The 26214-nt window shown below is 44.5% G+C and overlaps 1 protein-coding gene across 2 annotated transcripts in view; it reads left to right on the top strand.

Moving 5' to 3' along the window:
- The window catches only part of XRCC6 (X-ray repair cross complementing 6), a 105324-nt gene extending 79846 nt beyond the window's left edge, over positions 1-25478 (top strand). For both annotated transcript variants that reach the window (XM_088468130.1, XM_088468129.1), the window contains exons 9-13: positions 1629-1790; positions 6104-6233; positions 12977-13077; positions 20021-20134; positions 24677-25478. In XM_088468130.1, the coding sequence (XP_088324256.1) occupies positions 1629-1790; positions 6104-6233; positions 12977-13077; positions 20021-20134; positions 24677-24879 (710 nt within the window). In that variant the 3' untranslated portion in view covers positions 24880-25478. The remainder of the gene's footprint in view (positions 1-1628; positions 1791-6103; positions 6234-12976; positions 13078-20020; positions 20135-24676) is intronic.
- Positions 25479-26214: the final 736 nt, after the last annotated feature.

Raw genomic sequence — 26214 nt, 5'->3', positions numbered from 1 at the left:
TGCCTCTTTTGTTTAATTCAACAGCAGTTAGTCCTACTTCCGGAGCTCAAGATTTCTTTGTTTTGTTTTTTTACAGGGGGGCTTGCATGTTCAGCCCCATTTGTACTTTCATGCCCTGTGGGATTTTAATCTGGTCCTGACAACTTTTCAGTGGGCTCTTTTGGCAGTTGGAAAACATTGGTCTTAAGTTATTTCCTGATGACTATAGTTTTAGCATGGCTTTCTTTGGTTCGTTGCACATATTCTCTGCTTGTGCTGTGTGATGCCTATGACCAAGGTTGGCTGGTTGGGAAGTTTTACCTTTTGGCTTGGTGGCTTCATTATCCTCCAGACTGTCTGGTTCGGGATGGCCTGGATCCAGAGCATGTCTTCATGCTCTTCCAGAGCCGTGAGCACTGTGTCCAGTTTGAACAACTGAGATAGTGGGAATTTGTACTTACCGTTAAGTCCTTTTATTCTGAATCCATACGGGGACACTGCATTCCCAACCATACGCTCATTCTTGTTGAGGGTTGGTTCCTTCTGATTTGCAAGCTTCTCTGTTATTTACCCTTGATTTAGGGCTCTTGATGAAATTGTACTAAAGATCAAGGGTTGCAGAGGGGAGGAGCTTTGTCATCCAATAGTTGTGTATTAAGCGGCAGCTCCTTCGGGGGGATCGGTATGTAATACCAGCGGCTCAAAAGCCGGATCCCTGAAGACTAAAGATCCCGACAGGGGTGGTAAGTATACAATTCCTACCCTTCTCCCCCATAACTCCCACCCCCTAGTGCCTAACGCTAACCTCCCCCAGGTGGTGTCTAACCCTCCCGGGGTGGGGTGCCTAACCCTAACCTCCTCCCGGTGGTACCTAGCACTAACCCCCCCCTCCCACCGTCCCTGTAGCCTAACCCTCCCTGGGGGGTGCCTAACACTAATCTACCCCCAGGTGTGCCTAACCCCCTCCCCCAATCCCTGGGGATGGTGCGCTACTTACACGGCTCTAGACGTTCAGGTTGGCTAGGGTCGGGATGCCGACACCGGTATCCTAATCTCCTTCGGGATATTGGCGCCTGCGTTATGCTGGGCGGCGGGATTCCAGCGTCTGTCTATCGACGTCCGGAATCCCGTCCTCCAGCAAATTGACTACATCCCCTCCTTCAGACCCCACAGCAACCCATAGCGAGCAGTGTCCCCCAGATGGATAGAAAATTATGGCATTATTGGGCACAGTTGTCAGCTATGCCTTTTTTTTGCTTATATCAAAAAAGTTAATGCAGAATAATCTGACTGTGATTAAAACTAAATGTTTAGTAATCTCTATTGGGTCCCAAGTATGTTTTACAAGAAAAACAGAATACTCTACTAATTCAAAGCTAACCTTAAAAGCATTTTTAAAATCAAACACATTTTTTGTTAAGTGACCTCTTTGCCTTCCTGCCAGTGGTTCTTCTATGAATAACCCGTTTAAATAAATGTGTATTTCTTCCGTCCTTTTCTTGTAGTGTGCATTATTTTATACTGTTAACATTATCTTTTAGTTAATTTAATTGGCACCTAATGAACTAAAAGAGAAAAAGATTGAACAATATTGTCAAAAATGTATGTGTTTCGGATTTTTAGACATGCAATATTTTTTCCCCCTTTAGGTAGCAGCACTTTATTTCAGGCCTTGCTCATCAAATGCTTAGAACGACAAGTTATGGCCATTTGCAGATATACTCCCCGGAGAAATACACCACCACGTTTTGTTGCATTGGTAGCACAGGAGGAAAAACTGGATGAGGAAAATGTACAGGTTAAACCCCCAGGTGAGCACATTCAGATTGATTCATTTATATGCAAATGGAAATACAATAATACAATTTTGTATGTTGAAAAATCTTTTTTTTATTTATTTTAAAAAGTAAAAAATATAATAATTAAAATATAAGAATAGTGACCCAAAAACATATGGGATGCCAGAAGAAAAAGTCATTGGGTATAGTGTTGCTAAAAGCAAAAAATGCATGCACAAAAGCAGCAGGTGGTATAAGCCCTTAGGGGTAAATTTACTAAAGTGAGTTTTTAGAAGTGGAGATGTTGAGATAGCAACCAATCAGATTCTAGCTATTATCTTCTACAAGATGCTAGTTAAATGTTAAGTAGAATCTGATTGGTTGCTATGAGCAAAAAAAAAAAACACTACAATTCTGTTACTGTCAGTATATATAACTATACAGATATTCATCTAAGAAAACATGCTGAATTATACATATTTTATTCAATTAAGAAAACGCATCTAGATTTTATTTAGAAATTATGGTCTTATTCTGAATTTAGGATATATTTGGCAGCTTACATTCTTATCCCACATCCCATTTGTTGTAATGATCAGTAGCCGCATTTATATTATTATTATTATTATTATCCTTTATTTATATGGCGCCACAAGTGTTCTGCAGCGCCTTACATAGTACATAGAACATAGAACTAATAGGTGAACAAGAAACAAGTAACTTACAGTACAGGACAAGGACACAACTTATATACATTGCTGAAATAGTGATTAAAGCACTCACAATAAGCTGCCGGGAATTGGCGGTCCCGTGTTAGGTGCCCTAATGGGGAGTAGAGAGTAGAAGAAAATGTAAAGAGAAGCACATGAAGGAAGTGGTCCCTGCTCGTGAGAGCTTACATTCTAAGGGGAGGGGCAGACAGACAGGCGTGACACAGAAGGGGAGGGCAGACAGACAGGCGTGACACAGAAGGGGAGGGGCAGGACGACAGGCATGACACAGAAGGGGAAGATGGGAAGGAAAGAGCATGAGGTGGGTTAGGATATGCATAATACCATAACTTTTGTATATCTATCATGCTTCCATTAAAGTATGTCCATATTGCGCCACTCCAGCACAGTGTACTCGCAATCTGCTTGGAATGCTGAGAACAAAGGAAAATTAATGGATAACTTGCATTTCAGGCATTTCAAAATTTGTTGGCTATCTTTATTTTTTAGTAATATGAAAGCAATCTCTATAGGCCTATATTGTAAGTTATTGCTAAGTATGTTCTGTGCCCATCTATCCAATAACCTATGTGAAAGCTTACTGCAAGGCACAAATTAAAACATTATGACTTTTGTTTTCTTTTTTTTTTTTTTCCAATAAATTTTTATTGATTTTTCAACAAGAAAAACGCAAATACAGTAGTAAAATAAAAGTAAAAACACAATACTTACAATTGTAATAGTTGCAAATAAGTAACATAAAAATAAAGTAAGACAAAGGGAGAAAATAAATATAAAACCGAAATAACATAGGAAAAAAAAAGGAGAAGAAAAAAGAAAAGGAGAAGGTACCACAGATCACAAAAATACACAATACATATAAACTGTATCATATTCAAAATGCCTGAATCAGAGTAGAGTCTAATAATCAAAATATTATCATACAGAGTGCATATCTCTAAGCAGAAGGTCTGCACCTTCACCAACAGTTACGAATTCCTGCCATTTACACCATAACATCAATGGCGAAAAAGCAGACTTGGAGAATGCAACATCCACAGTTTCCATCAAAAATGCAAATTGTACCTTATGCATAATTTTATGGATAGAAGGAAGAGTAGATGATTTCCATAATTGTGCTATTGCTGTCTTAGCTGCTAAAAGAACGACCCACTAAATAACAGTCAGTTTTGGGCAAACCTAAAGGGTAAACGTGTAGTAGCACCAAAGAGGGGGATGGCTGGATATTCACTTTCAATACCTTGGAAATCAAATCAAATAAATCTTTCCAGAAAGCCTGGATATGAGAGCAACTCCAAAAAAATACGAAATATGTCTCCAACACTCATATTGCATCTCCAACAGTATTTTGATTGCGTTGGCCATATTACGTGTAGTTTGGCTGGAGTAAAATATAGCCTCTGGAGTATTTTATACTGTAATTCTAAATGGTTATAACATTTGGACAATTTGTGAGCAGTAGTGAAAATAGATTCCCATTGCTGGGGAGTATAGACCTCCTGAAGATCAGACTCCCATTGCTCTTGGGACTTAGATTTAGCTGGAGGGCGAGCCTCAAGACACATGGAGTACCAAAAACCAATAGAACCTTTAGAATTACCTCTTTTTAATTTAGCCAAGATATCAGCCGAAGGTAATTCCAAGGAACCACATACTTTTTATTATATTAACCACCCAATGCTGAATTCGAAGATAGGAGAAAAACTCTCCAGGAGGCAATTTGAAATTGGGATTGAATTTGAGAAAACGAGATTAGAGAGGAACAACTCAAAATGTCAGCGATGGTTTCAATCCCACATGAATGCCAAATCGCCACCGATAAATCCGGGATTAAAAGTGCTATAGCGGCTAAAGATAAGGTTTTAGCCGGTAGTTTGATGCATTTAGATTTAATTATCATGTCATCCCACCTCTTAAGAGAGTCGATTATGGCTCTAGGGGTATTATTCGGTAAAGGGCGTACTCTGTCAATAATGCCCTTTCTAGGTCAACCCAAGGTTTAGTGTTAGGGGGAAGAAACCAGTCACTAATTTGTGATACTAAACACGCTGACTGATATAATTCTAGGTCTGGGATTTGTAACACCCCCTGAATTTTAGGTTTAGTCAAACGCTGGTAAGCTAGCCGTGGTGTTTTACCTTTCCATATATAAGACACAATTAATTTACGAGCCTTAATTAGAAAATGTTTCGGGACCGAAAAGGGAATGGTGCGAAATAAATACCTTAACTTTGGCAAAATCATCATTTTAAATGCCGCAAGACGACCCAGCCAGGAAACATCAAAACCCAACCAATTATGTAACAGTTCGGCTATATGTTTTAGAGTTGGATCAAAATTTATCTTAGCGAAGTCATCTAGTCTGTTCGGGATGTTAATCCCAAGATAGAAAAGATGATCCGTTTTCCAATTATACCTGTATTGGGCTTGTAGACGTGACAAAACAAGATCAGGTATGTTAAAAGGTAGGGCCTCAGTCTTGGTAGTGTTAAGTTTGTATAGGGAAGCTGCACTAAATTTGTCTAGTATTCCATGAAGGGTTGGTAATGAAGAAACAGGGTTAGTCACAAACAAAAGGATATCGTCTGCGAACAAACATAATTTATGTGAAGTTAAACCAACTTTCACTCGAGGAAATAAAGGGGAATTTCTAATTGCTGAAGCTAATGGTTCAATGGCTAAAACGTACATAAGTGGGGATAGAGGACACCCCTGTCTTGTACCATTCCTAATGTTAAATCGGGATGAAAGAAAGCCATTACTGAACACTCTAGCTGTGGGATTACTGTAGAGCGCCTTTATAGACTTCAAAATAGCACCCTGAAAACCAAAATGACTTGGTGATTCGTAGAGGAACAGCCAATGAAGGTGATCAAACGCCTTCTCGGCATCTAAGGAAAGAAGAATGAACGCCTTACGTCGCCTCAGCATTAGCTCTGCTAAGTCAAAGACCCTGCGAGTGTTATACGATGCTTGTCTGCCGCTGACAATGCTCACCTAGTCCGGATGAATCAAATGGGGAATAAAAGGGGCCAACCGATTGGCTACCATCTTGGCATAAATTTTAATGTCTGAATTTAGTAGGGCTATTGTGCGGAAATTCGGACAGGAGGAAGGAGGTTTACCCGGTTAAGGTAAGGTGATAATTTGAGCTTCCAACATCTCTGTTGGAAAGCTGCCCTGATCTGAAACAAAATTAAATAGAGAAGTAAGTATGGGAGAGATCGAATTCGCAAAATGTATATAGAATGAATTGGTAAACCCATCCGGACCAGGGTCCCCGTAGGCAATGCTTTGACAACACTCAAAGTTTCTTGTTCGGTCCAAGGGGCGTTTAAAACTGCCAAAGCCTCCTCTCCTAACTGAGGAAAAGTAATGTCCCGTAGAAAAGCAGAAATAGAAACGCCAGACAGTTGTGTTATAGTACTGTCAGTATGGAGATTATAAAGTCCCGCGTAATACTCAGCAAAGGCATTTGCAATCTCAGCAGGGTTAAGTAGTTTCTTATTATTGGGTGTAATTAAATATTCATGACTTTTATTTTCATTGATAAGGATTTTGTGGATATAATAGACACTAAATTTGTTTATTTTTTTCCTGTTTATCTGGATACAGGTTTCAATCTTTTTTTCATTCCATTTGCTGATGACATTCGCAAAATTGACTACCCAGAAAATATACCTGCTAATGACGAACAGGTAGACAAGATGAAACAAATTGTGCACAAACTCCGATTTAAATACAGGTCTGTTGCTTTTATAAATGTGCAGTGTTAAATGCAATCAAGAATAATACACTATTGTTGATAATTGTAATCACTCTAAAAGGGATGTAACTCGGGAAAAAAAATTGCAAACTAAAAGTGGATAAGTCGATGGGTCCAGGGGATATACATCAAAGTTTTAAAATAAGATAAAAAAGTAAAAATAGCACTTGCAGTGCCAATAATCAAACTTTTAAACTTTCGAACTAATTGGTGATAACCGGTGTAATTCCAGGTGACTGGAGAATGGTGAATGTAGACCTTTAGAGGTATATTTACTAAGCGATGGGTTTTTAGAAGAGGAATTGTTGCCCATAGCAACCAATCAGATTCTACATATCATTTATCTAGCACCTTCTAGAAGATAATGGCTAAAATCTGTTGCTATGGGCAACAACTCCACTTCTTAAAACCCGCACTTTCTACTTCAGGGTCCATAGGGTTGACCTTGGGGTATAGCTGGATCTGGATCCACGGGCACCACGCAGTTAAAGCTTTTGCTGCTCCCAGGATGTACTGGGTCCATCCTCCTCTATACCCCGCCTCAGCCACAGGCACCTCAGTTTTAGTTGGTGCCTAGCTGGAGGACCCCAGAGTCTGTACTAGCAAGGGCTCTGGGCACTCCCACCACTGCTGCCGGAGTGCCTGGGGTAAGGTAAGATGCGGGTCACTGCTTGCTGTGACCCGCGTGTCTATGCAGTCGCATGCCTCCGGTCTCTGGGGACAGACTGGAGGCGCTAGCAGTGGCAGCTAGCAGTGGGCACTCCCTCTCCGGTGGAATGCCCCGCAGGACCACCAGGGAATTATGGGAGCCAGCGTCCCTGGGGTTAATTGCTAGCCAGGGGAGGCAGCCTTCCCTGTCTAGCGGCTCCTCAGCTCAGCGCGCCTTTCCGCTTAGGTCTGACGACGCTGAGCTGCTTCCTCCTGCGGTAAATCCTCCTCTGAGGTCTCCGGCGGGCATCTTCCCTGGCAGCATTGCAAATCTCCCAGGCAGCGAGTGTACCGGTCCCCCTGTGTACCTCTTCCCTGCTAAAGGACAGCGTACACAGCGCTATAGCCCTCTCAGACACTGAATCTGGGCGGTTGATTGTAGTGACAAGGTGCAGTGAGTATTAACTTTCTGCATTGTATGTGACTTTTGCTAGTGCTGACTGTGCTTTATTTCTCCTTACTGTCAGTCTATAACTATCCCTTTCCTCCTCCTACAGCCCTGACAGGTGTGTGTGTGTGTGTGAAGGGCTTTTCTTGGATCTCACTTATATAAATTCATGTATTTGTGAGGTCGGTCACATACAGTTGTGTGTTACACGGTGCCATATTTGTGGGCTTGTGTGCTGCATGCTTGTGGGTGCGCCAAGAGTAAACACTGGCCCTGATTCAGAGCCGGACGCTCTGACAGAGCGCTCGCTCTGAATCAGGGCCGTCCCTGCTCCTTTTTGGAGCGGCCTTCTGGCCCTCGCATAGCTGTGGGTGACCACCCACAGCTATAGCGAGCGGCCAAAATGATGGTCGTGATGGTCAAGACCATCGGGCTTGCGACGAGACCCCGCGGTAGGGTCTCGCTGCCGCAAGCCCAGGAGTTCTTTTGGCTCTATCAGAGCCAAAAGCACTCCCACTGACATCACTAGTGATGTCAGTGGGGCCGGACCCAGACTGTAGGCGTTCCCATGGGAACGCCTCCGTCTGGGCAGCCACGCCCTCGGCACGCCCACCAAAGGGGGCGTGCTGTCAATCACCATCGACAGCACGCCCCCTTTGGTGCGAGTCCCATAACGACGGCTTGGCCGTCGTTATTCGGGTCTCGCGCATGCGCACTTGGGCACCATCGACCCGCCTGCGAGCGCTCATCGCTCGCGAGCGGGTCTGAATCAGGCCCACTGAGCTTCCCTGTTGTGTTGCTATATACATCATGTTTGATGAGGAAGTTGAGCACTCTACGGCTCCCACTCTGCTCTCCTGCAGACGCTGCGCTGCAGGGGTAAATCTGGAGGATTTATCACAGGATGGGCTGTGTGTGAGGTGCCGTCAGTTACCTTGTCCCTCTAACCCCCCAACTTTGGGACAGGATCCTCCTTGGGCGGTGTTTTCTCAGGTGCTGGCTTCCATCGCGGACCGTCTGATCATATGGCGGAGGTCTGGCAGTCGCCTAATAAGAAGTTCCAGCCTCAGAAACGTTTAGCATCTAGTTATCCGTTTCCTGCAAGTCATTGCAAAAAGTGGGAAACCCCGCCTGCGGTGGATTCTCATGTTACTCGCTTAATCAAGAGTGCTACCTTGCCTATGCCGTCCATTTCATCCCTAAAGGATCCCACAGACAGGAAAGTGGAAACTTGTTTAAAATCCATTTATTCTCTCTCTGGGGCGGTGGCCCGTCCGTCCATGGCCATCTCTTGGGTGGCTAAAGCCGTTGAGAGCTGGGCCAATGTGCTGGAAGATACTTTTCCTGAGGAAGCTCCGGAGGTTCAGAGAGCTTTAGTTGGACAGATGAGGGATGCCTCTTCCTATATTGGGGAAGCGTCTTTGGATGCCAGTCTTCTGACTTCCAGAGTTTCGGCGGCAGTGGTCTCTGCTCGCTGGTCTTTGTGGCTTCGTTCTTGTGGAGTGGATGCGGATTCCAAGAAGGGCCTGGAGGCCTTACCCTTTAATGGGGAGATTTTGTTTGGTCCTGACCTGGACAAAATTGTTGCTACCCTGGCAAAGTCTAAGTCGGCGTTTCTGCCATCAGCAGCTGCGCCTTCTAAGGCTAGGACCTCAGCTTTTCGGTCCTTTCGTACTCAGGGTAAGTCCAAGGGTCAGTCCTTCCCGAGGCAGGCGTCAACCAAGGCTGCCCCTAAACCAAAGAAGCAGGCCTGGAGCACTAGACGCCCTGCTTCCAAGCCAGAGGATAAGCCTTCAGCCTGATGGGACAGGCCTCTCTCTGGGGGATCCTAGAGTGGGAGGCTGACTTCTTCAATTCGCCCAGTGCTGGTGCAATACCACCACGAATGCTTGGTTATGAGAAGTGGTCTCGGGTACGCCCTTTCCTTCCATCACAGACCCCCCCAACAGTTCTTCTGCACAAGTCTATCTCAGGACAAGACCAAGGCCTTGCAGATTCAGGAAGCCATAGAGTCCTTGCTGAAAGCAGGGGTCGTTGTTCCCGTTCCACTTTCTCAACGCGGGACGGGCTACTACTCTTCTCTGTTTCTGGTTCCGAAACCCAATGGGTCTCATCGGCCTATCCTCAACCTGAAATCGTTGAACAAGTTCCTCAGAATGCCCACATTCAGGATGGAAACTTTGCATTCCATCATTCTGGCTATGGAACCGGGGGATTATATGGTCTCCCTGGACATCCAGGACGCCTACCTCCATGTTCCTATAGCACCTTCACACCAGCGGTATCTGAGGTTTGCCATACGTCAGCTTCACTTCCAATTTCAGGCTCTGCCCTTTGGCCTTTCCACAGCTCCAAGGGTGCTCACCAAAATTATGGCTGCCCATCTGCGCAGCCAGGGTATACAGCTTCTGCCGTATCTGGATGTCCTCCTATTGCTGGCAGGCTCTACAGAGATACTATTGCAACATCTGCACATGACGATTGCTTGTCTGCAAGCACATGGGTGGCTGATAAACTGGAAGAAGTCCACCCTCATTCCGTCACAGAGGATGGTTCATTTGGGAGCCCTTGTGGACTCTCGTCAGCAAAGGATCTTTCTGACTCCAGAAAAGATTTCCTCCCTACAACTACGAGTGAGCAGTTGTCTGAAGAGTTCCCAGGTGTCTGTTCACTCGACAATGTGAGTTCAGGGGTCCATGGTGTCGACATTCGACATGGTGGAGTATGCCCAGTTTCATTCCCGGCCCCTGCAGGGGCTGATTCTATCCAAATGGAACGGGTTACCACACCGGATCAGAACTCAGATGCTGGTGTTGTCTCCAGAGGTGCGCCTGTCGCTGGATTGGTGGCTTCAGACATCTCATCTCACCAAGGGTCGCCCCTTTTGGATGCCGGACTGGGTTCTGATGGTGACAGATGCCAGTCTCCAGGGGTTGGGGGGCAGTGACAGGTCCACTTTCACTTCAGGGCTGTTAGACGGCGGAAGAATCTGTTTTTCCCATCAACATTCTGTAACTTCGGGCAGTGTACAGGGCCTTCCAGTTGTCCGGTCACGCTCTTCAAGGAAGGGCAGTGCAAGTTCAGTCCCACAACGCCACCACGGTGGCGTACATCAACCGTCAAGGGGGGACTCGCAGTCGAGCAGAAATGCCGGAGGTGTAACGCATCCTGTCTTGGGCGGAGTGCCACCTTCTGGCCATCGCGGCAGTCTTCATTCCAGGAGTTCTCAATTGGGAAGCGGACTTCCTCAGCCACCGTCACGACGTGCGTCCCAGAGAATGGTCCCTTCACCTTGAGGTATTTCAACTACTCGTGGACAGATGGGGACTGCCGGAGTTGGACCTCATGGCCTCCCGTCACAATAGCAAGCTGCTTGTGTACGGGTCCAGGACAAGCGTTCCCGGCGCAAGCCTGGTCGACACGCTGTCAGTGAAATGGACTTTTCAATTAGCGTATCTATTCACTCTGATATCACTGCTGCCTCGGGTCCTCCGGAAATTCAAACAGGAGGGCGGGATGCTTCTGCTGGTGGCTCCGGCTTGGCCCAGACGTCCTTGGTACTCCGATCTTCGGGGCCTATCCATCGACGTTCCGTTTCTACTGCCTCAACGTCGGGACCTGTTGTCTCGGGCCCTGCCTTTACCTGGATCTGGGTCGTTTGTCTTTGACGGCGTGCCTCTTGAGACATCCGTCTTAAGGTCCTGGAGTTTTTCCAGCTCAGTCATCTGCACAATGCTACAGGCGCGCAAGCCTGCTTCCGCCAGGATTTACCACAGAGTGTGGCATACTTATTTTCAATGGTGTGAGTCCAGAAACTACAATCCTCAGGCGTTTCGTGTTTCTAGAGTTTTGGCGTTCCTTCAGTCTGGTTTGGACCTAGGCTTACGCCTAGCTTCTTTGAAAGTTCATGTGGGTTTTCTACCTACAGTGTTTTTCAAGTTCCACATTAATCAGGAAATTGTTGTGCCGGCATTTCAGTCACCTGATTTCTCGGCTGGTGAGGCTTCCTTAGATGTGGTCTGTGCTCTTAAAGTTTATGTAGACTGGACTAGTTACATTCGGAAGTCTGATTCCTTGTTCGTCCTCTTAGATTTTCACAAGAGGGGTTGGCCTGCCGGCAATCAAACTTTGGCCCGTTGGCTTCGTTTGGTTATTTGTGAGGCTTATGCACAGGAGGGTTTGCCTGTTCCGGCCTCTGTTAAGGCTCATTCTACTCAGTCTGTGGATCCCTCGTGGGCTGTTAGCCATGGCGCCTCGGCTGTTCACCTGTGTAAGGCGGCCACGTGGTCTTCCATCCAGAACTTTCTAAGGTTTTATGCTTTTGACACCTTCGCCTCTCAGGATGCATCCTTCGGGCGCCGAATTCTCCTTTCAGCACAGGAACGTTCCTATCATTAGTTGTACTGCTTTGGGACATCCCCAAGGTCAACCCTGTGGACCCCCTATGGACCCTGAAGTAGAAAACAAGAGATATATGGTAAGAGAGAGAACCTTTGTTATCTTTGTTTCTACGAAGACCATAGGGTCCACAGGGCGCCCGCCTTGATGCACCTGGCTTCATATGGGCTATGTGGCTGGTCACCGGTTTTCCGACTCACTTTTCTGTGAGTATGGTTCTTGTGTGTTCCAGTCTTCCTTCTCTCTGTTTTTTTCCTCCTCCGGCCTTGGCTACTTACCAACTGAGGTGCCTATGGCTGGGGCGGGATATAGAGGAGGATGGACCCAGTGCATCCTGGGAGCAGCAAAAGCTTTAACTGTGTGGTGCCCGTGCATCCAGATCCAGCTATACCGCAAGGTCAACCCTGTGGACCTTATGGACTTCATAGAAACAGAGATAACAAAGGTAAGTTCTTAACAAATCTCTTGTTTTAGTAAATATACCCCTTAGTATCAGGAAGAGGGCTGTCATAGTGCCATATTTATAGGTCACTGGTATGGCTTCATCTCTAGTACTGTGTACAATTCTGGTGGCCTGGTCATTAATAAAATATATTTAGAAAAAAAGCAGAGAAGAACTATTGAAATGGAGAGTGCACTGCATACCAGAAAGTACTTCACAAGCTGTGGCGATAGCAATATTCATATGTATCAAAAGCGAGATCCCAGATCATCATAAAAATAAGGTATATGTAGAACATTGGGCACACAGTTTGAAAAAATTAACGTTAATATAAGGAAAAAAAAACTTAACTTAAAAGTTAATGGACCCAGAAAATAGTCTTGCAGTAGTTGTGTTGGGGACCCATAAGTAAATGAATTAAATGATTCCTGGAACAAACTAGATCAGGGGTGGCCTTCACTTGCAGTCCCTAGCTTATTCCTGCTTTGTTGTCACTTATTTGTTATAATCAAACATTGTAAAGAAGTGTTACAAGATATGTTATTACAGATGTTTCTATTTCATTGATTAAATGTATTAATTTAATTTACTACTGAGATTAAGAGTAGAGTTGCAGCTCTTTTGAAGGTTAGCAGGCCGTCTAATGTGTCCTCCTAAGTGTATCTTGTTGCCTATCACTGAACTAAATTGTCCTGTAGATTATTCTCTGCCATCAAATGTTATGTTTTTATGTAGCTCTCACAAGTTGGTTGTGTCTATAAAGCCCCATTGTGCTTGGCTTCCTAGGAGTTATGCCTTTGAGAATCCTGTACTGCAGCAGCACTTCCGGAACTTGGAAGCCCTTGCTCTTAATTTGACGGAGCCTGAACCCATTGAAGATCTGACATGTAAGATCCAGCCCAGCACCCCTCTTTTTTGCTCTACACCTCTATCACCTTTTAGGGTTATGAAACCTTCTCTGCTTCCTTTTGAAATTTTGCCTGTCATCCAGTTATTTCCTTTAAACTCTTAAGTGTGATAATAATCCTTAATTCGACAAGTCTAGCCTTACTCACACTCTATTCACAACAGTTTTTTATATACGCACACATATCTGCAGCACTTATACATACAATATTTCATTCATACACATCAATCCCTGTCCCATTGAAGCCTATATTCCCTATTGCAAGAACACACAGAAGCCAGTTAATATACCAGTATGTTTTTTTGAGTATGGGAATAAAAAGGAGCACCCGGAGGAGACCAGAGCAAACACAGGGAGAACATAAGAACCCCACACAGATGAGCCATGACTGGGAGTTTAGCATTATTGCCTCATAGCACTGAGGTCGTGAGCTAATCACTACTCCATACATGCTGCCTGTTTAACCATTTAAATATAGGTTAATATGTGATATTTGCCTTCTCAGATCTAGCATTATCCACTTGGCTCCAGGCTGTCCACTCGATTGCTACACCATTTAATGGAGGTTCAGGCTTGTCTCTGTGACAGCATATTATATACGAATTAGTTAATTTTTATGATAGATCATTCTAATTTAGCACTAGTGTATACCACATCACATTATAAAATTATTGAAAATGTGATATACGATTGATTATGCTTATCTAGTATCTTTATTATATCCACCAAAGTAATGTACAAAACCATATTTTACAACAAAACAAACGCACATTATTAAATTGTGTTATCAATGACACGCCAACAGATTTCAATTTTTCAAAGGCATATCTCATTCAAAACCTCATATAAACACTTTCCTAGTATAAGTCCAACATATATAGCTTAATGCTGTACAATGCCATACTCCATTCAGGACAAACAATGGTACTTCGTTATCTGTAAGTTCCATTAGCATTTTTTTGTTTTTATTTATTAACATTTATGTATGTAGAACCAGGATATTCTGTGGCGCTTTACATAACACCAGCGCACAGTGTACAGAAAAGAGAGTGAGAGACAATAAAAATAGTTTTCAAATGAAGCTGTAGATACCAAGTGAACTAATTGTCGATATAGGACCAAACCTGTAGAGAAGATACCACACAAATTAGTGCATAGAATAGTGAAGGAAGGGTGTTTTGCTGGGGGTAGGGCAATGTATATCCTAACTTCCAAGGTATCGGTGTCTTTCGTGTCAGGTAGGAGAGCCCTCTGGCTTCGTTGCTGTCGCTCTGACACAGACTTAAGAAGGTCCTTGAGGCTCTTCCTTTTTCAGGGGATATTCTCTTTGGTCCGGAATTGGACAAGATAATGGCTCTGCTGGCGGCATCCAGGATGGCATTTCTTCCTTCTGCAGCAGCTCCTAGGTCACGATCATCCATTTTCGCTCCTTTCGTCCACAGGGACCAAGGGCCTTTCATTTTCTAGATCCCAGGGATAATCCTCTAAGAGTTATAAGCGATCAGTTAAACAACTCTGGTCTACCAGGCACCCATCCACCAAACCAGCCGACAAGCCTGCGGCATGACTGGACAGGCCTCAACTTGTGGGAGGCCGGCTTCTGCTTTTCTCCGAGATTTGGAGGTGATCACGACTGATACTTGGGTAAGAGGGGTAGTCTCCCAAAACTACGCATTGATGTTTCGGGAGTGTCCTCCAGCCCAGTTTTTTTCCACAGGTCTTCCTTTAGATCAAGAAAAAGCAGGAGTCCATTCACTCCCTACTGGCCTCCAAGGTCATTGTTCCGGTTTCCCGTCTCAGCGGGGTACAGGCTTCTATGCCATCTTTTTCCTAGTTTGGAAGCCGAACGGTTCCTTTACAGCCGCTCCGCAACCTGAAGTCACTCAAGTACTTGCTGGTCCCCAAGTTCCGCTTGGAGTCGCTTCTCTCCATCATACTAGCATTGGAGCCGGGGGACTTCATGGCCTCCTTAGACATCCAGGATGCCTATTTGTATGTTTCCATCCAGCGCTTCCTCAGGTTTACTGTTCAGGAGGAACATTTACAGTTTCGGGCTTTGTCATGTGGACTTTCCATGGCTCCTCGTGTCTTCGTGAAAGTCATGGCATCTCATCTTCGGAGCAGGGGAATACGAATTCTACCCTATCTGGATTACCTACTTCTCCTGGCCCAGTCACTATAGTTCCTCAGGGAACACATTCGTCTCATGGTGGACCTTCTCCAGGCCCATGAATGGATCATCAATTGGAAGAAATCCTCTTTGACTCCATCTCGGGAGATGTTGCATTTGGGGGACTTGCTGGACTCCGCAGGTGTTCCTCCCTGAAAATAAAATACGTGACTTACAGTCCAAAAGGTGCTTATTTCTATGTCACTGCCGAGTGTCTGTACACTCTTGCATGCAGGTCCTGGGCTCTCTGGTCTCCACCTTCAACTTGGAGGAGTATGCCCAGTTTCATTCCTGGTCTCTCACGTTGCAAATTCTGGCCTGGTGGTCCCATCTACAGTTCAAGTCTCAATTGATTGTCCTCTCTCTCAGGAGGCATGTCACTCCCTCTTGTGGTGGCTCTAGGGGTCCCACCTGTTCAGGGGACGCCCCTTCTGGATTCAGGACTGGGTCCCCCTCACCACTGACGCAAATCTTCGGGGGTGGGGGGCAGTAACCTGTCATCAGACTTTTCAGGGTCAGTGGTCAGCTTAGGAGAGCCAGTTACCAATCAACATTCTGGAGCTCCGAACGATCTACAGAGCTCTCTGTTTAGTTCTGCCACTCCTCCAGCATCATCCCTTCCAGGTACACTCCAACAAAACAACGGCTGTCACTTACATAAACCATCAGGGTGGCACCCGCAGTCATGAAGGAGGTCAGTCTCATTCTCTTGGCAGTGCAGCATCTTCCATCCCTGTTGGCAGTCTTCATCACTGGAGTGCAAAATTGGGAAGCGAACTTCCTAAGCTGCCAAGACGTTCATTCAGGCGAGTGGGCTCTACATCCAGACGTCTTAGATCTCCTGGTTCTTTTCTGGGGCTTGCTGAATATCAATATGGCGTCTTGACACAATCCACCAGCTACCGAGGTACTGCTTACGCACCAGAGATCGGGGTGCCTTTCTGGTGGACACCTTGGTGGTTCAGTAGGCCTTCACTTTCTTGTACATCTTCCCTCCAATCTCTCTGATTTCACGGGTTCTCTGCAAGTTGAAATTTAAGGGAGGCTCCTGATTGGCCCGCAAAGGGCTTGGTATGCGGATCTTGAGGGCCTCTCAATCGACTCTCCACTGCGTTTTCTATTGCAGCCAGATCCTCTGTCTCTGGGCTCATGCTTCCAATTGGATCTGGCTCGTCTCTCTTTGACTGGGTGGCTCTTAAAAAAATCCTGAGAGCTAAGGGTTTCTCCAAGTCAGTCATTAGCACTTTGCTCAATGCCCAGAAACCCTCTTCTGCTAGGATTTACCACCGGGTTTGGAGGACTTGCTTCGACTGGTGTTCGGCTAGGAATTTTAACCCGAGGTCGTTCCGTCTCACTGTCTAGTCTTGTTTCCTGCAAGTGGGGCTGGATTTGGGCCTCCACCTTTCTACCCTGAAGGTACAGGTTTCAGCCCTTTCTGTGCTCTTCCAGAGACAGAAGGGCTGACTCCTTGGAAATGTGTCTTTGTCCAAAGAAGATTACTGAAGAGCCCTAAGAACCAAAGTGGACTAGCGTTGGCTTACCTGGAAGACTATCTTCCTTCTTGCCATAGCTTCTGCCTGATGGGTGTTGGATATGAGTGCATTGTCCTGTCACTTTCCATTTCTGATCTTTCACCAGAACAGGGCTGTCATTCGAACACTATTGGGCTACATTCCGAAGTTTGTTTACAGGTTCCACATCAATCAAGAGATCCTGGTCCCTTCTTTCCAGGTTCTGTATTCTTCACCGGAGGAGGGCTACTTGGATGTCGTGTTGGCCCTCCAGATTTGTTTGGACCGGACAAGAGATTTCCGTAAAACAGATGCTCTTTGTCCTGTATGACTGTCACAAACGGACTTGGCCGGCTTCGTTTCACTATAAGCCATGCTTATGCTGTGACGGACCCCCTGGCCGTGGTGACGACTCATCCCAGTTTGACGTGGTGCCTTTGCAGAGCAGCTTCGTAAAGTGATCATGCGGTTCTCTGCCCATATGTTTCTCAAGTCTATTCCTTTGACACCTTTGCCTCTCCTGATGCGGCTTTTGGGGGCGAAGAGTTCTCAGTACAGCTCAGGAATGTCCTCTCGCTTAGGGGATTAGTTTTGGGATGTCCCAGCGTAGAACCTTTGTCCCATTTGGAGGAAGAAGAAGAAAATGAGATTTGTTTGCTTACCTGGTAAATACTTTTCTTTGATTCCATAGGGGATTTAATGATACTAAAACTTAACTTTTAATCTACCAAAATAGTAAAACAATAGATAATCAACAATACATTACATATAACATACAACACAAATCACAGAATCTTACCACTATTGTAATAGTGGTAGGGATACCATTCCAACACGTGATATTAGTTGTGCACCTGGCACAAATGGATGATGTGAAAATAAGCTGGCCTTAGCTGTGGGTCAGGCGAATATTACAATTGTTGCAACTGTCCAGTAAATTTATGACCTTCAATAGGATTAGATTAAACAGAGTAAATAGTGTCATTAATGCTGCACACGGATAGCCAGATGCTCTCACTGACGGTCACACAGAACCATCATAACAAACGTTTGATGGCAAGAATACCACAAGTTGTCAAATGCCGATATATGTATATAGCAAATACGCAAAAAAGCTGATCAGGGCTGTATTGAAGGTTCTACTGTATGAAATCCACACAGACGTGCTTTTTCCCTTCCTTCCTACCAGTTGCCAACCCCGTTCTCTCATCCAGTGTCCTCTGTTTGCACATGACACAGAAACAGCAGAAACGGGGGGACAAATATCTGGGACCCTTTCTGGTATTATGTATAGGAATCCATATATCCTCCAATAATTGTTTTCAGCTCTGCTGTATGCTAGCCACGTGTATCTTATTCCCTTATTTAGGTAACACGGTGATATATGTTTTCAATGCATTTACATCAAACCTCATAACCCAGGTTATTGGTAGCTTATTACTCTAACGTCTGAGTTATTTTGTGTTCAATACCTTAGGATACGATATGTGTGCTGCCAAGCAGTAAGGTTTCTGCCAATAGATACTACCATTTGATGCAATCTTGAATTCTCTAGCAGAACCACCACGGTATAACATTTGTTACAATGATTTGTGAATTTCATACAGTAGAACCTTCAATACAGCCCCGATCAGCTTTTTTGCGTATTGGCTATAAACATATATCGGCATTTGACAACTTGTGGTATTCTTGCCATCAAACGTTTGTTATGATGGTTCTGTGTGACCGTCAGTGAGAGCATCTGGCTATCCATGTGCAGCATTAATGAGACTATTTACTCTGTTTAATTTAATCCTATTGAAGGTCATAAATTTACTGGTCCGTTGCAACAATTGTAATATTCGCCTGACCCACAGCTAAGGTCAGCTTATTTTCACATCATCCATTTGTGCCAGGTGCACAACTCATTCCACGTGTTGGAATGGTACCCCTACCACTATTACAATAGTGGTAAGATTCTGTGATTTGTGTTGTATGTTATATGTAATGTATTGTTAATTATCTATTGTTTTACTATTTTGGTAGATTAAAAGTTAAGTTTTAGTATCATTAAGTTTTCTTTTGATACATATCTGAGTGCCCCCAGCAAAGAGTCTTCTTTTTCTCTCAACTTATACTATCTGTATCTCTCTGACTCAGGGGAGCACCGCCAACTCTGAAATTCTAGCTCTCTCCCATTTTGGATAATATAACTTATATATAAGTTGGCCTTGGTACAGCTTAGTACCCAATCCTATTTTAGTGGACTGCATACACTTAGGATGCTCTTGTTTTCTTTCTGTTTTTTTTTCCTGTGCGGGCTCTAAAGATATCTTTCTTTATTCCATAGAGAATACATGGCGTCCACATGAGTGTGTGCTGGTCTTCCTTTTCCTCCTTCTCGCTCCTTGCCTTGGGCTTGCTAACTTAACTGGTTGCCTGTGGCTGGGGGCGGGGCATAGGGGAGAGGGAGTCTGGGCTGATGGGTAAGAATTATTAACTATTTAGTGCCTAGACGCCTACTCACCAGCCTATACCCAGCATAGAGCCTGTGACCCCTTTTGGAATCAAAGAAAATTATTCAACAGGAAAGCGCATAAATCTAATTTTTGTTGTCATTCAAACCAGTGTTGCTTTATCTTTGGGCTGAGGATCATAGGTTCTCACGCTATTGCTATCGCAGCTGCTATAGCATTGTTTTGGTAATGCTAGCAGGAGGCACCATGCCCCATGCGTGTACGCTTGGTTTGCTACTGGTCATCATTATTAGTGTGAACTTGCACCTACCCTATACTAGGTGCAAAAGATTTGCCTCCAATCAGACATATTTGGACTGACATCATGCCCTCACTGACCTGTGTTACGCCTCTTCAATTAGTGTAGATGCGTTCAAAATTAGAAAGACCTAGCCTTGCCTGCAATGATGTTCATTGTTAAGTGAGGGAATGTATAATGCCATGTGGAGTGCAGAGTCTTCAGCAGTAGATGTTGGTGAGAAGGCAACTATTGCTAATGACGGCAAAAAGGTGTTCCAGTCGGGAGCAGAATGTTTTAGTTATACTGACATGAAATTTCACAATCTGTGACACCTACTGTTTATGCTTTGGAGGGTTTTGTGTTTCCACCTTCCCTCTCCAGATTTTATATTCACATAGTCTTTAGTGAAGTTTCTTAAGCTGGGAAATTTTATCTTTGAATATATCACCAAGTAAACAGTGTCTTGGATGATTTTGTCTTCAAACTATTTTTAATTTTACTTCTAGTGCCAAAGGTCGAGATGATTGATAAACGTTTAGGCAGTCTGGCGGAAGAGTTTAAAGAGTTGGTTTATCCACCTGGCTACAACCCAGAGGGCAAAGCAGTGAAGAGAAAACAAGGTAAAACACAAGTCACAACCACACACTTTTTGGGAGGTTTTACACCATGAATTTGAATAGTTATTCATCACTACCGTATTTCATAACCAAACTATCCACAGGTTGTAATCACTAAAGTATCTCGTACACAATATGTACCTTCTTACTGAAGGACATCTTGCTGGATAAAACATGCCCATGTTTGAACACTAATGTATTACTGTATATATCACTATCTCTTGTGGATATGGTAGATGAAATTATCAAGACTCCAATCAATTTAGTTAATAGTTCAGTTTATAATAATAAAATATATATATATATTTCATGACCTAAGAAATCCTCCTCTAGACCATCTTTGATAAAACCTCCAAAAAGGAAGCGAAACACGTCAGTACCTTTGTGCTGCCACTAGATTACCACCTTGGAGTGACCGCTAACACCTAGCGTTCACGCTAGGCTGTTTTAGCGGGGCGCGGCGCCCTGCCCTCCTTCTGGAGGGCAAAAAGCACCCTGCCCTCCAGGAGGAGGGCAAAAATCGTCCTGCCCTCACAGCCTGCGGGTGCCGTCTTCACCCGCGGGTAAAGAAATGGCGGTGACCCGGTCACCGCCGGAGAATAGACGCCGGGCGCATGCGCCCGGCATCTATTCTCCCTTTCTGCAGCGCTTGGGGGCTGCCCGTCGTGTCCTTAAGTGCCGGGCACGCCCCCAAGTATGACGAAAAGGGGACGCGTCTTATATACACGCCCCTTTTCATGACCACGCCCCCTTTTCGCCCGCGCGCACGCACAAGGTTGCCCTCTCTAGCTCCGGCGCCCTGCCTGCGTCCAGTCTAGCCCTGCGCCGCATGCGTCCAGTCTCTTCTGTTTCTGACACACAAAGAGTTGGACTTATTATTTCCCTGCTTCAGGGTGATCCGCAAACATGGGCATTTGGACTACTTTCCTCGCATGTTGCCCTTCAGACTGTGGATGCCTTTTTCCTCCAGCTGGGCCTGTTGTTTGAAGACCCAGATAAGGTATCACTTGCAGAATCCAAGCTTCGCTCTCTTAAACAGGGACAAAAAGCTGCTGAGGATTATTGTTCTGAATTTTGTAGATGGGCAGTGGAATCAGGCTGGAATGATTCGGCTTTGCGTAACCAATTTTGGATTGGCCTTTCTGAGGTAATAAAGGACATTCTTGTGCAACATTCCCCGGGAAAGACTCTGAATGACTTCATGCAGACAGTTATACGTATTGACCGTTGTTTACGTGAAAGACGGAGAGAGCAGCAGTTGCCTAGTAGGTCTCCCCGATCTTCTTTGTTGCCTCCTTCACTGGATCACGAGGAGCCTATGCAAATTAGAGCTTCTCGTCTGTCTCCGTGAGAAAGGCGTAGAAGACGTTCACAAGGTCTCTGTTTGTACTGTGGAGATAAGGCTCATTCCATAAAAGACTGTCCTTTTGATATTCGTTAAAAGACAGGGTCTAAGTGTACAGTAGGGATTACACTTAGGTTTAGCCTCAATTTCCTCCAAGAATTCAGTACTTGTTCTTGTGTCCACTCATTTAGCTAATAAAGAGTTCAAGACACAGGCTTTTTTTAGTGGAGCAGCAGCTAATTTTTTGGACTATGCGTTCTTTCAGAAGTTAAAGATTCCTGCAGTTCCATTAGAGCAAGAAGTTTCCATTTGTGGCCTGGATGGAGGCTTAATCCCTAAAGGAACTCTTAAGGTTACGACACCTTTTATTCGGCTTTCCGTGGGTGTTTCACATATAGAACTCATTTCATTTTCTCTTATGCATAGTGTTTTGGTTCCAATTGTTTTGGGCCTTCCGTGATTAAAATTACACAATCCTTCCATTGATGGGTCCTCTGGGGAGATTATTAAGTGGAGTCCTGAATGTCAGTCCTCATGCCTTTCACTCCTTGTGCGGATGCTACAATGTCCTGAAGTTTCGTCCGCTTGTAGCATTCCTCCTAAATATTTGGATTTTGCTGATGTGTTTTCTAAACAAAAAGCTAATGCATTGCCTCCACATCGACCATATGATTGCGCCATCAATCTAGTTCCTGGTTCTAAAGATGTTAAAGCTGACGCTCTCTCCAGAAGTTTCTTCTCTGACCAACAAGTCTCAGTTTCTGAATAATCCATCATTCCTAAAGATTTCATTAATTTTGCCTTAACCCGGATTCTAGCTGAGACACTCCAGAGATGCCAATCTGAAGCTCCATCGAATGTTCCTGCTCATCTTCTTTTTGTTCCTGAGAGACTTAGAACGAAAATCCAGTTTTCCTAAGAAAGCCTTTGGTCATCCAGGCATTACTAAGACTATGGACATTCTCTCCCGTTCTGTCTAGTGGCCATCCTTAGCCAAAGATGTCTGTGAGTTTGTGTTAGCATGTGAAGTCTGTGCCCATAATAAGACTCCTAGGACAGCTCCTCCTGGTCTTCTTCTTCCGTTGTCTACACCTAAGAATATTGCTGACAGGCATCGAAGACCATGTTTATTGAAAAAGGGAGATTTGGTCTGGCTTTCTACTAAGAATATCAAGCTGCGCCAACCTTCTCATAAATTGGGACCTAGATTCATTGGGCCTTTTCGCATCATTGCTCAAGTGAATCCCGTCGCTTTCAAGTTGCAGCTACCCAATTCTTTACGTATTAACAACACTTTTCATTGCTCTCTCCTCAAACCGTTTTTTTCTTCCACGAGATTTGGAAGTAAGCCTAGTGCCAAACCTGGTCCAGTGACTGTCTATGGTCAACAGGAATTTGTTGTCGAAAGAATTCTGGACTCCTTCTCCAGAGGTAAATTACAGTATTTGGTTCATTGGAGGGGTTACGGCCCAGAGGAACATTCCTGGGTTTCGGAAGATGCACTACATGCTTCCAGACTGAAAAGACTTTTCTTTCAGAAGTTTCCTGATAAACCTGGATCTGGGGGTTCTTCAATCCCGCGTCAAGGGGTGGGTTCTGTTACAAGTCCAGTCCAGGAATTGTCTCCTGCCAGTATTCCTCCTGCTCCTGACCATGCTTCTAGGTTGCTAGGAGACCCAGACGTCAGAGGATTTCACATGTTTCCTCCTAGTGTTGTCTGATTGGCACCTGATCCTATTTGAACTTCCTGGACTGTCGCCGCCCTGTGGGCCATAGAGTTTTCATGTGGAACTTTTGGTTATGCAAGCTGCTCTCTGTGCATCCAGACTTCCAGCTATATTTTCTACATGCTGCGTGTATTCTGCTCACCGGCTTTTAAGTGACCCAAGTACCCTGGGTCCAAGCATCACTGTCTACAGAGCCTCCAGGTCATACAGCTATCCTGCTTCTATACCACGGTTCAAGCATCGCTGTCTACTAAGCCCTGCAGGCCATACAGCTATCCTGCTTCTATGCCACGGTTCAAGCATTGCTGTCTACAGAGCCTCCAGGCTATACAGCTATCCTGCTTCTATACCACAGTTCAAGCATCGCTGTCTACAGAGCCTCCAGGTCATACAGCTATCCTGCTTCTATACCACGGTTCAAGCATCGCTGTCTACAGAGCCCTCTAGGCCATACAGCTATCCTGCTTCTAAACCACTTTTCTAGTTACGCTGTCTACAGAGCCTCCAGGTCATACAGCTATCCTGCTTCTATACCACGGTTCAAGCATCGCTGTCTACAGAGCCCTGCAGGCTATACAGCTATCCTGCTTCTATACCACGGTTCAAGCATCACTGTCTACAGAGCCTCCAGGCCATACAGCTATCCTGCTTCTATACCACGGTTCAAGCATCACTGTCTACAGAGCCTCCAGGCCATACAGCTATCCTGCGTCTAAACCACGTTTCTAGCTACGCTGTCTACTAGGCCCTTCAGGCCATACAGCAATCCTGCTTCAACACCACGTTTCAAGTACCGCTGTCTACTAGGCCCTCCAGGCCATACAGCAATCCTGCTTCAACACCACGTTTCAAGCACCGCTGTCTTCTAGGCCCTCCAGGCCATACAGCAATCCTGCTTCAACACCACGTTTCAAGCACCGCTGTCTTCTAGGCCCTCCAGGCCATACAGCAATCCTGCTTCTACACCAGGTTTCAAGCATCGCTGTCTGCTAGGCCCTCCAGGCCATCCAGCAATCCTGCTTCTTCACCACGTTTCAAGCATTGCTGTCTACTAGGCCTCCTGGCCATTTAACAACTTTAGTTTGGTCTGTAAACCTACAGTATATTCTATTGACTGTCCTATGGTTTCAGCTCCTTATTGCACCATTGACATGTTGTGATTTCACTGGTCCATCATATCATTTATTTAGTAAAATGCCATGATTTAACCATACTTCTTGTGTTTGTTCTTCGATGTGCCACGTATCTCCAACACCTCCATCTCGGCCCCAGCAATTGCTAGAGGATCGTAACACAGTTGTACCGCCGGCACGCTTGAAATGCTTTAAGTAGCATTGTCGACCTCCCAACGCTGGCCTTCCGGGGTCCACATACTGCTTGTGGACGTTATGAATGTAAACAGGACGTATGTATCACTCTGACTGTGTTGCAAAAGTATTTCTCTTTTTAAATGTTCATTTGGTTATTTTGTAGGTGGTGGGGATGGCCAGGCCGAGAAGAAGCCCAAGACTGACATCACTCTTTCTGAAGCAGAACTTAGGGCCTATGTGAAGAATGGGACCCTGGGAAAATTAACTGTACCAGTGCTTAAGGAATCATGCCGGGTTTATGGGTTGAAGGGTGGTAAAAAGCAAGAATTGCTGGATGCTCTTATAGATTACTTTAAGAAAAACTAAGTCATTTACACTTATTTTACAGTTCACTATTGTGCATGGGCTTCTGAAGACTTAAGCGTAATAACACACCCAGTTTGTCTGAAACCAAATTGCTTGGGTAGGAAGACGTATTCCATCCAATACTATGTTGTGATTAGGTCATTCTTTTGCTACCGTGCAATGCTTTCTAAAAATAAATCCATTTGTGTTAAATTGACCAGACAACTACACAAGTAGAGGCAGCCATTTAGTGGACTGAACAATTGTTCATGAGACCTGTCTCAGTAATAGCATTAGTCTATATAATACATGGCCAAAATTCAGTTTTAGCTCTTTGACTTTCTGTCCCCACTATGTGTAGATGATCCCATCACATTTATTATATTGACTATGTCCTTTCAGAGTATATATCAGCAAGAGCAGTGAGCTTTGAGACATCCTAACGAGTTGTGTGAAACTTGGAACAAGCACTTATGTTTTTGTTATTGAACAATGTAGATTGTTGTTTAAAACCTCATCTGCCTTCTGTACTGTATTAAGTTGATAAAGACAAGAAATTTGACAGAATTATTCTGAGTGAACCTATTATAATGGAATAAATATGAAGCTTTTTGTACCAACATCTGTCTGTTTTTGTTTAAAAGCTATTGCATGAAAAAAATGACCATTTGAGGGCTCCAATGATATGACTACCATATTACCTGTGTATGAAATGCTCCCCCGAAACTCTTTACGCAGAAATCTTGTAACTATAATCAAAGAAAAATGTAATTCCCATAGAAGTGGAATCTATTCATGCACATAGTGAAGAGGTTTTATGCTAACTTAAATTGAGCTGGAAAATCTCAGTACTTACAAACATAAAACTGCCTTGATTTATAAATGTAAGTGATATCGTGTCGCTTGTATAGAAGGCAAAGCAGGATGTATAATATTTGGCATGCAGAGACTCTTAAACTAAGATTGAATTCTCAATGAGAGAATACAGTAGCAACATTTGCAATTCTCCACCCATCTCTATTGGGTGGGAGTGAACTTGGTCAATGCTGTTGCCTATCAATGCAGACATCACCATTTAGTGTATTGCCCCCTTAATGTAAGTCAGCACCATCTTTCTGCTAATGGGACAGGCTTTCTCAGATATATTGCAGGATGCAGTTCTAAATGAAGCTGTTCTGTAAAACAGTACTATGCAGCCACTTCTATAGTCAAAATATTTTTCTTTCGTATAAACCAGAGGTTCTCAAACATGGTCCTCAAGGCACACCAACAGCTCAGGTTTTAGACAATTTGATTTAACCACCTGTGCTCAACCATGGATATCTCTGAGGTACTAATTAAGTCACCTGGGCTCAA

This window comes from Taudactylus pleione, unplaced genomic scaffold (genome assembly GCF_031769625.1).
Source record: "Taudactylus pleione unplaced genomic scaffold, aTauple2 ptg000080l, whole genome shotgun sequence".
Classification (NCBI taxonomy): Eukaryota; Metazoa; Chordata; class Amphibia; order Anura; family Myobatrachidae; genus Taudactylus; species Taudactylus pleione.
Note: the sequence above shows the minus strand (reverse complement) of the source record. Positions and strands in the feature narration are given on the sequence as shown.